Raw genomic sequence first — 10,593 nt, forward strand, 5'->3', positions numbered from 1 at the left:
GTAGTCCTGATTAGAGCTGAGGCGAAGGCCTCGTTCCTGCTTAGGGAACAAGGAACCACCTTGCCAGGCACTGTTGTCCCAGGGCTGCCAGCTTATCTGGAGGAAGAGAGGTTTTGCCCAACAAATCCTCTCACTGTGGGTCTGGGCGATGAGGGGCTCTGACAAGGGGCTACTCTGGTGGAGTAGATATATCTCCCCCATTAGAGGAGCCCTTCTGGAGCAGGGACCTCCCTACCCCCCATCTCTGCTATAGGAAGATGCGGGAAGACCAAGCCATGTGAGGCTGCTTCCTTCTCACACTTGACCTCCTTGAGAGGGCGGCCCCTTTCATTGGACCCATGCCAGACACTCAGCAGTTGCTTGTTGAGACCTTTGGTCTGCTGGTAAGCTGGAAGTGTAGGTCTACTGACCCAGGGGTGAGGGGTAGCTTCCCTTAGAACAGGGATATTTACTGCCAACAGAGGAATGTGGCAGGACATGGGAGCTGTGTGGCTCAAGATAGGAAAGGAAAGTGGGGGAGGTGCTGCAGGCTCAGAGTCAGCAATACCCTGTTCTGGGGCATTCAGCTGCTTTGTTCCCCTGCCTTTGCACAGATAGGGCGTTCCTGGGCTCTTTTTTCTTTTTTGGTAAAAAGAGAGCATTGGCACTGATGATAATTAAGGCATCTCTAAAATTCTAGATCCCTTTATCCATAAGCAGTCCTGTGTTAGAATCTCTGCCTATTTTCTGTCGCTCTTTGTAGGGACCATATCTTAAGGCTAGGCTTTGCTATGGGGCCCCCTTTTGGAGGGCAGACTGGAGACCCCAAATGTCACGCCCTGGTCCCATGGATCTGCTCACAGGAAGGAGGAGACCCCAGCTTTCCTGTCTGTTGCCTCACATGGGACCTGACAGATGCTGGGGAATCCCACCTCCATCTGAAGTACTGATGTCCCTCAGTGAAGAAAACTCTGTCAGAGCTGAAGGTTCATGTGCCGCTCTTAAGTCAGGCCGTCTTTTCTGTGGAAGATCACCCTAACGTTTAAGGTCAATGGGGAAAAAATGAAGAGACAATAAAGAGATTATGGAACATTCATGTAAAAGGAAACATTCCCTCTAGGAAGGCCTGCATCTTGTTTTTATGTTCTTAATTGGTCTCACCGATTTTTTCTTTTTGTGGCTAGTAGAGGGTCAAGTTGTTTATTTTTTCCTTTTGCAGGATGTGCAGAACAAGTTGAAAGAATCAGCTCAGTGTGTTGGAGACGAATTCATGAATTGTAAGCTAGCTACTCGGGCCAAGGTATTTTTCTAATTCTGATTATTCCCCCCTTAACCAGAGCAATAACAGTCTTACTAATTAATAATATTTATTTTGCCTCTATTGCTTGCCAGGGATTTTGCTAAGATCCACTGTATGCTTTTCCCATTTAACCCTCATTTCAGTTGCTCTTCAACAGCAGGCATTATGCTCATTTTACAGATGAGTGAACTGGCCCAGAGCTGTTATGTGCCAAGGTCCCCAATTTTGAAGCAGCAGGATCTGGTTGTCCTGAGCTCTGTTTGACCTCAGTGCCCACCAGGTCTTTTATAGTGTCCTGAGGTTTTTTGTGACTTAGATGAACATAGACTTGGTTACCAACTTTCAGGATTTCAGGAGATTGGTTGTTGCATTACCTAAAAAGGATTAATTTGTTAGTTTTTCTCCCTCCCCCCTTTTTTTTTTGTGGGACCCTTGTTGGTGGCCAGGGATCAAACTGGCGCTGCAGAGGCTGCAGGCAGCCTCGCAACCCAACGCTCAACCGCTGCGCCACAAGGGGAGGCCCACCCCCCCCTTTTTTTTAAAGATTTTTTTAAAATTTATTTATACAAGAACTGGGTACAGGCCAGATGCATGGGAGGGTGAGAGGATTCACCAGAGACAGAGAGGGGAACAGAACAGTAGACTGACGAAATACACTGCTGAGGGGAGCAGAGGGCGAGACAGGAGAGGTCTGCTTCCTCATGTGGGATTCTTGCTGACCAGCCAGGATCGAACCCGCGTTGCAGAGGCTGCAGACAGCTTCACAGTGCAGTGCTCAACCGCCTGTGCCACCAGGGAGGCCCTTTTTTCCCCTTCTTAAACTGCATCTCAAAAACAAAACAAAACTGCTTCACACAAAAACATACTCTTTTACCTTCATTTTATTTCCTAAACTTTCTGCTTTCAAGCATTATGCAGTTAATAGTAGTTAATATATTAACATTAGTAAACTCTAATATGTGGCTGATATTAACACTGGTGAAAAGTTAATTCTTTGGGAATAAATGAAGAATATAGCACACCTTCCCCTCACCTAGAGAGAGTTTCAGCACTTTACATTCATCAATTCTAGTTTGAAGGTGATTATTTGTGTGTTTTTGTTAGAACCTCCAGTTTGATCAAACTGCTGTGGACATTGTGTTCATAATCCCACAGGACATGCAGCTTAGCGCTTGTAGTGTGTGAGTGACAGTGCTTTTGTTTCTAAGAAGAAAGGCCCAGTGCAGACTCTGTAGCATCGGGACCTGGGAGTCTTGTCTCATCTGCCTATTCAGTCTGTTAGATTGTTTCTCTCTGTTGGTTGTCTTTTCTTGAAGACATTTCATGTCTCTAATATAGTCTTCTCTCTCCTCACCCTGTCAGGACTTCCTCCCAGCTGACGTCCAGGCTCAGTTTGCTATTAGCCGGGAGCTGATTCGAAATATCTATAACAGCTTTTATAAACTTCGAGATCGGGCCGAGCGAATTGCATCAAGGGCCATTGACAATGCTGCTGACCTTCTCATATTCGGGAAGGAGTTAAGGCAGGTGACCATTAGGTTCTGTTGGGGCTCAGTGGGGAGGGGTCTTTAGACTTTGGAGGCAGGCTTGGAGTAGCAAGTGCATTTGTTACCATAACCCTTGATCTGACCTGATTCCCTCCAAAGAGGGAAAAGGGCTGGAGGGAAGGGGCTCATATTTAGAAGGAAAAGGTAGAGAATTTAGGCAGAGAAATATGGATTCCACTTCCACAGATGTTTGCAGTTTCTTTTTTTTTTTTAAATGTATATTTTTTTTATTTTATACAAGACCCAGGGTACAGGCCAATGCGCGGGAGGGTGAGAGGATTCACCAGAGACAGAGCAGGAAACAGAACAGGCAGACTGACGAAATACACTTGTTTGCAGTTTCTTACATGGTATTTTTCCCATTGTCAGGTTAGACTTACAAAAAGATCCATTTGACTTGGGAAAGGACCCCATGGCTGCCTATGCTTCCTTTGCTGGGGTCATGGGAAAGAGTTGTGAGACATTCGCTAGGCCTCTGGCCTGCCCCAAAGTCCCCCAGAATTGCACTCTTAAATCTACAAGTGCACACGTGTCACCTAGGGGCTTGTTCAGAATTGGTTCAGTAGAGGGGTGTGTATGAGATTTTGCCTTTTTAACAGACTCCCAGATTTCCCTGAGGACCAGTCAGAGCAGCAAGGGTCTAGGTTAAGAGATACACAAGCCACCCTGGGTTTAGGGAAAGGGAGGTGTCAGGTTGGACTGTGTGGTCAGCTTCCAGGCCCTGAGTGTCTCCTCTCCTGTGTTTCCTTTTCTCTAGTGCTTTAGGGTCTGACACAACCCCGCTCCCTTCCTGGGCCACTCTGAACAGTAGCACCTGGGGGTCCCTTAAACAAGCTCTGAAAGGCCTGTCTGTTGAATTTGCGTTGCTCGCTGACAAGGCTGCACAGCAGGTGAGTGAATTTGTTCTCCATGGCACCTGTTCCAAAGAACATTCTATGCCTTGACTTGTGGGATCGTCTTTTTATGTTATTTTTATTTATTTATTTATAGATTTATTTACAGATTTATTTTTTTATTTATACAAGAACTGGGGTACAGGTCAGAGGCATGGGAGGGTGAGAGAATTCACCAGAGACAGAGCGGGGAGCCGAACAGGCAGACGACAGAAAGCACTGCTGAGGGGAGCAGCGGGTGAGACAGGAGAGGTCTGCCGCGCCATGTGGGTATCTCCCTGGCTGGCTGGGAATCGAACCTGTGCTGCAGAGGCTGTGGACAGCCTCATAGCACTGCACCCAATCTGCTGCGCCATGGGGGAGGCCCATGGATCGTCTTTTGAGATGGGCTTCAAAGTTCCGAGTCCTGAGTGAATGGAGAGTTGATCTTGTCCAGACCTGCATGTCCCCATCTGTTCTGGGTGGCTTCTCCTGAGCCATTTACCCTCTTCGGAGGGTTGCTGATGAGAAAAATAAATTGGATCTGATCTCTTGTGAGCTCATTTTGCTAAGGTTAGAAGATATAATCCGTCCTTGGAAATGTAATCTTGGACTTCCGAGCACACTTCTGGGTAGACCAGATAGTTCCCTTTTTGCTGTCCTAGTCAACGAGTGCGACAGAGCTCCCTGTACTGTGAGGCTCCCTCCTTCCACCCTGGATACCCAATTAACTTCAGGAAGTGCTTCTGCTGTACTGGCAGGTGCTATTTTTAGAAATCTGCAAAGAATGCTATACTGGCTGGGGATTAATTTGAAGATACAGTGTTTACTATCAAACATCTTTATGTTCACCTGGGAACTTTCCTGTTATAAAAAAGTTACATAATTTTGAATGTAAACATTTGCTGCCTAGCTCTTGGGGAAAATGGGCTTTAGGCTGCTCATAGATGGTTTTAAAGAAATTGAAATGATGTGATTGTGGAGGCCTTACTGCCTGTGTCTGAGACATGACACTCCTTAGTATCAAGTTAGAGCCACAGTGACAAGTGACTGCTGACTGTGGAACTGGGGACTTTTCAGGCTTGAGGGGACTTAGGTGACCAGGCTTAGGTGTCTCAGTGCTTAGAGGGAATTTTAATAATTCTTTTTTTTTTTAAAGATTTATTTATTTTTCTACAAGAGCTGGGGTACAGGCCAGAGGTGTGGGAGGGTGAAAGGATTCACCAGAGACAGAGTGGGGAGCAGAACAGGCAGATGACCGAAATACACTGCTGAGGGGAGCAGTGGGCACAACAGGAGAGGTCTGCTACTCCGAGAGGGTATTTGATCTCAATGCTGCTATGGATCGTTCTGCCATTGTCATTTCCCCCCCTCCCCCCTCACCTCCACCCCACTGCTGGTGCCTGTTTATTCTTTTTTGAACCTGAGTGTAATAGAGCATTGGTGTCTCTGAGAACTGGCCTTGGGCCTGATCCATCTCCAGGTCTGAGGTGCCCATGAGGACCAGGAACATGGTGTTGAGGGTTTGACAGGAGCCTGGGACTGCTCTATGCCCGGTCAGTGTATAGTGCTGGCACCTTTCAGCTTACTTTGGCCCCTAGACCTGTTTTCCCATTGATGAAAAACAAAGGAGTTGGACTAAATCATGAAAAATTTTATTTGACCTGTTGAACCTTTACTCAAAGCTCAGTCTGTAAAATGTAATAATGAAGCTATCCATGGTTACAGGAACCTAGGCTCTTGGCCCACACGGTTCCTTCAGCAGATCACCTCCTGGCAGGGGAGGGTATCATGAATCCCCTGGTGTTATGTGGAGGGCAGTGGAAGTACCCACCTAGATGATCAGATGCTATTTTCACCTTGAGGAGGGAGAGCAGGCAGGCAGGCAGGCGTCTGAGGGGTAGAAGTCTGGAGTCTGAAGTCCTTATCGGCTGCAATATTCTCTGATAGCTTGTGAATGCGCCGTGAAATTTCCTGTCTGAAGAGGTGCTGTTTCCTGAATACCCTTCACTGTCCTTGGTGGTTTTTCAAGCCACAGTGAAAGGAATATCATTTTCATGGGAAACTGGATCAGACAAACAACCCATCAGGACTTATACAGAAAATGGCTGCAGTCCCATTCCAACTCTCGCCCTACCAGTAAAGACATCGAGGGTTACTTTTCTAAATTCTCTGTTTACATCCTGGTTTTATACTCTCAGACCTGTCAGGAGACCTAGATAACTAATGCCAACAAGATGAGTGAGACTCAAAGTAGGATCTTACTGTTTTTCCCAAGGTGACAAAAGTGTGCCTTTAGTAAAGGTATATGCATTGGTGGGTCTAGGGTCTTGTGCCGCTTCCGACCGGAAATGGGACTTGGCAGCTAAAGTCCGGAACAGGAAGGACTCCCGAGCCCCTTGGTGCTTCCAGAGGGGAAACCTCCATTCTCCTGATCCCTCGCCCACTAAACTGGGAACAAGGCACCTTGCCACCTGGTGTTTCCTGTCTGAGTTTTGAAAACCTGTAACCACATTGGTTAGAATCTTGGTGGTGTGTGTGGGATTGAGTACTGAGAAACTCCAAGCTCAGTAATTTGAGGCTTGAAAGGTCTTAGGGTTCCCCAAGTTGGTTTGAGAGCCTGAATGGAGCCCCCACTCAGAGTCTAGAACTTGTATAACTGTCAGCTTTGCCCTTCTTTCATCTTTGGTCTCCTGCTGCCTCTGGTTGCACTCTCCCTGCACCAAGTCTGATGTACAGTTTGTGATCTAGGGGTTAGGTCATGTTTGACTCAACGGCACTGGCCCATGTTCTGGGAAGCTTCAGGAGCAGGGCTTTACCCCTGTTACTACCAGGGACACCCCATGCTACTACCACGGTTGCCTCTCTATGTGGCTGATGACGTCTATGGTTTCAGGATTGTGCTGTGTGGGGCTTGCCAGGCATCTCCTGGTTTCTTTCCAGCACACTGTTGTATTGTGCAAAGATATACATGGGATCCGCAAGAGAGAGGCCCCGTGTGGCCCACCCTCCCCTCTCCTTGCCCTTGTGCCGGGCCTTGGCCTTCCTGAGCTGAGGTGCTTTTTCTCCTCAGTCAGCCTAAACACGGAAACAGCTTTGTTCACTTACCCCGACCTGAGTGTTTCATGTGCAGCACTTCTGCAGCTGCAGACTCTCCAGCACCTTCACAAACCCTTTCCCTGCCAACCTGTTTATTTTCCCTTTTATTAAAATTCAGATGACCCTCCAACATCTCTCCCATTTCTTTCCTCTTTTCAACACATCCCACAGCTTCAAATGGAAACTTGAGTTTTCTGTGATGCTGGTTTCAAAGCTGTTCTGTGGTGGGTTCTCTCTGGAGTGTTTGTATCATGGGGACTTTGGTTTTGGAGTGTGGGTGGAGGCCAGGCAGTGCTGAATACGTTGAGTATGTGGGCAGGTGGCTCTGGGAGCCAGGACCTTGGTTCTCATCAAACTACTGGGACCTGAGCTGGTGGACTGGGGTATGGATTCCAGTGGGCTGTCATGTGGAGGGCTCGTCTGCAGAGCTGGTGGTGGTTCTGGGGAGGAGCCAGCCCAGGCTGCGGATGGATGTGGCACTGGGCTGGGTCTCAGGTCCTGTGTGTGCTCTGTGTTGGCTAACTCACCCTTGTTTTTAGGGCAAACAGGAGGAGAATGATGTAGTGGAGAAATTGAACCTCTTCTTGGACTTGCTGCAATCCTACAAAGTGAGTCTTGGCTGCTCCTTGGTGAGGGCAGAGCTTATTTTAGAGTCTGAGGATTTTCCAGGGGAGTGGAGAGTCAAGAGGCAGAGCTTCCTAGGGAAGGTGGCTTCTGCTATTTTTCCCCGGGGCAGGCTCTGCTGAGCACTCTGACTTTGGACCCCTGCTGGTGTACAGATGACCACTGGCTTCTCCTCGCTAGGAAAAGAGGGAGTGTGACCTGGAGGGTGCGTGTGTGAGTGGGTAAGAGTGTGTATGAGAGAGAGTGTGAGGGTATCTGTGAGAGTGTATGTATGTGTTAGTGTGTATGGGTGTGAACATGTATGTGTGTATGATTGTGAAGGAGTGTGTGAGTGAGCATGTGTGCATGAGTGTATGTGCAGGTGTGTGAGTGTGAGTATGAGGGGCTGGTCCAATAAGGAGGGCACTCTCCCCTTCCAGTGGGAGAGATTCCAAGAAGTTGGAGGGCAGCTCTCTGTTAGGTATCTGTCAGTGAGAGAATGGATCGCCTGTGAAGCCAGAGAAACACTTCATGCTGAGCTTGACTCAAGGAGAGCTGGCCCAGTGCTATGGGAATGTTCTAGAAGGCATTCCTGTTGAGTGAGGTGGCCAGGTAGTGAGGTGGCCCTGAAAGTTCTGGCCACTTGACCTATGGCTGCCATGTCCCACGGATGTGATTGGGATTACTTTGGGGCCTCCAGAGAAATGCTATTATATCTTCATTATGAAGACTATTCGGTCTCCTGCTGAAGGTACATCTACTTTCTGGAATTGGACAGCATTGGAGTCCGAGGTCTAGAGCTGTCCCAGTATTCTTGGCTATAAATGGAGCCTGTTTTACATGGGTTCTGGTTTGTGGTGCTGCCTTGCACTGCCATCCTTCATGGTTCAACCCTCGGTCTGCTGACCCAAACCACTGATTTGTGCTTTCTTTCCACACGGGAAGTGAGGAGAGTTTGTGTGAGCTGTTTCTGAAGAGGGAAAGCCATTCTTAGAAAAGGCTTCTCACACTGGGGTGGGGCCAGCACTGACTTTTGAGTCTGGGCCTTGAGCCTGATGGCCCACATCCATTCCTAACTTCATGGACTAATGGCTCAGAGTACTGGGGCAAGTGGGCAAGTGCCACCTCCCTCCCACAGGACTTGTGTGAGCGGCACGAGAAGGGTGTGCTGCACAAACACCAGCGTGCCCTGCACAAGTACAGCCTGATGAAGAGGCAGATGATGAGCGCCGCTGTGCAGAGCCGTGAGCCCGAGTCTGTGGAGCAGCTGGAGTCCCGCATCGTGGAGGTAGTCTTAGCTTGGGCACAGGAGAGTGAGGCAGCCTGGGTCTGCTTCCTGGGGGTAGGTGACACGCTGGGCAGCCTGAGAGTGCTTGGAGAACACGGAGCTGGGGGATCATGGAGCTGTACTCCCAGACATCCTTGGGTTGACTTCCAGAAGGTCAGAATCTGGGAGCTAAGGACTTTTAAGTAACACAGTAACAGCTGGTGTGACAAGCTTGTGGGCTGTGATACAGGTGTGGGAAAGCCACCCATGCGGGTGCCCACAGCAGCTTATCTTCCCCTTCATAGTGGTCTCTCTGCCCTGGGCAAAAGGATGTCTTGTAGGACTTGGTTCAGCATTTATAGGAGGACAGGCTGGAGCCCTGGGACTTGGAAGATGACAGTGTGGGCTGTGGGGCCCTCCATCCTGTGTCTGCGGCCCAGTGCCAATGGGCTCTTTTCTATGCAGCAGGAGAATGCGATCCAGACCATGGAGCTTCGGAACTACTTCTCCCTGTACTGCCTACACCAGGAGACGCAGCTAGTGCACGTTTACCTGCCCCTCACCTCCCACATTCTCGGGGCCTTCGTCAACTCTCAGATCCAAGGGCATAAGGAGGTAGGTCTCACCCATGCCATCCACCTGGGCCAGCAGCTCTCCTTTCTCAGCTTTCTTGGGAGAGGTACTTAGGAGAGTTAGCAGGCTCTTGTAGGGAGCCAGAACCATAGTTGAGAAATTGTCCTTGTGATCCATCATGGTGGTGGGAGGAGCAGCTGAGGCTGTAAAGGAGCTATTCTGTATCTTCTGGAGGGATTTCATAAGTCAGAAGTAAAGCATGTAGGGTCCCTGAGAACTGAAAGAATTTGAGAAAGGACATGGTGTGGAATCAGGTTGAGGAATTAAGGGATACCATTGATAAGTGTCTTCCTGAAAACCCTGCCAGCTTCCCCCACGAGGCATCACCTGTGCTTTTTGAAAGAAATGTCGTGCTTGTCATGATGCTCCAAGCTCATGTAACAGCTGCCTGGTCCCCTTGTTTAGAGGCATGTAACTCATGTCTTTGATGCTTTGCTCACCTCTTCAAATGACGGCATGTATGTATCACTGAGAAGCCTGGAATATGGTGCCTGACCAGGACCGAATACCCCCAATCTCAAGAATACCCCCAATTCAAGATGTTTCTGGCACAATCTGTTTTCGACCAAGATTGAAACTGTCTACTAGCTGGGTCAGTAAGAACGGTCTCCCAACAGAAAGGGTAATCTCGGGCCTCCCCGGTGGCGCAGCGGTTGAGCGCTGGGTTGCGAAGCTGCCCATGGCCTCTGCGGTGCCGGTTCGATCCCCGGCTGCTCCCCGGCCACCGGAAGAGGGTCCCGCATGGCGCGCAGACCTCTCCTGCCGCCCGCTGCTCCCCTCAGCAGTGTGCTTCGGTCCTTCTGCCTGCTCTGCTCCCCGCTCTGGCTCTGGTGAATTCTCTCACCCTCCCGCGCTTCTGACTGTACCCAGTGCATGTATAAACAAACAAACAAGCAAATAAATAAATAAATAAAACATGCCTCTATTAAAAAAAAAAAAAAGGGTAATCTCCATCTTCTATCCTACCCAACCTCCAAGCCATTGCCGCTGACCTTTCTCAACCAGGGATCTGAGTTCATTTTACACTCTGTTCACCAAACAGCCCCTGCACCCACCCCCTTGTGCCCTCCCTGGCTGCACACAGGCTCCATCAGAGCCTGAGAAACCCTCTCTGGGGACCTCCCGGGATCTCCCAATAGCCCATGTCATTCCTGGTGACAAGGTCAGGTCTAGTGTACCCCCAGCCGTAGACTGCTTCCACTGTGTGGTTCCCACACTCCTGCTTTCTGGTATTCTCTGTCCTAGGTGCCTTCGAGGCCTCTTGTTAACACTGGGAGCACAGTCCCTTTGGAG

General features: G+C 49.2%; 1 protein-coding gene across 2 annotated transcripts in view; it reads left to right on the plus strand.

The window, feature by feature from the left end:
- The window catches only part of SNX8 (sorting nexin 8), a 45,360-nt gene that overhangs the window by 31,425 nt on the left and 3,342 nt on the right, over positions 1-10,593 (plus strand). For both annotated transcript variants that reach the window (XM_037506706.2, XM_054693551.1), the window contains 6 exons: positions 1,199-1,279; positions 2,642-2,802; positions 3,584-3,716; positions 7,337-7,405; positions 8,539-8,688; positions 9,133-9,282. In XM_037506706.2, coding sequence (XP_037362603.1) covers positions 1,199-1,279; positions 2,642-2,802; positions 3,584-3,716; positions 7,337-7,405; positions 8,539-8,688; positions 9,133-9,282 — 744 coding nt within the window. The remainder of the gene's footprint in view (positions 1-1,198; positions 1,280-2,641; positions 2,803-3,583; positions 3,717-7,336; positions 7,406-8,538; positions 8,689-9,132; positions 9,283-10,593) is intronic.

This window comes from Talpa occidentalis, unplaced genomic scaffold (assembly GCF_014898055.3).
Source record: "Talpa occidentalis isolate TD23 unplaced genomic scaffold, MPIMG_talOcc4v2.1 talOcc4.12, whole genome shotgun sequence".
NCBI classification, from domain to species: Eukaryota; Metazoa; Chordata; class Mammalia; order Eulipotyphla; family Talpidae; genus Talpa; species Talpa occidentalis.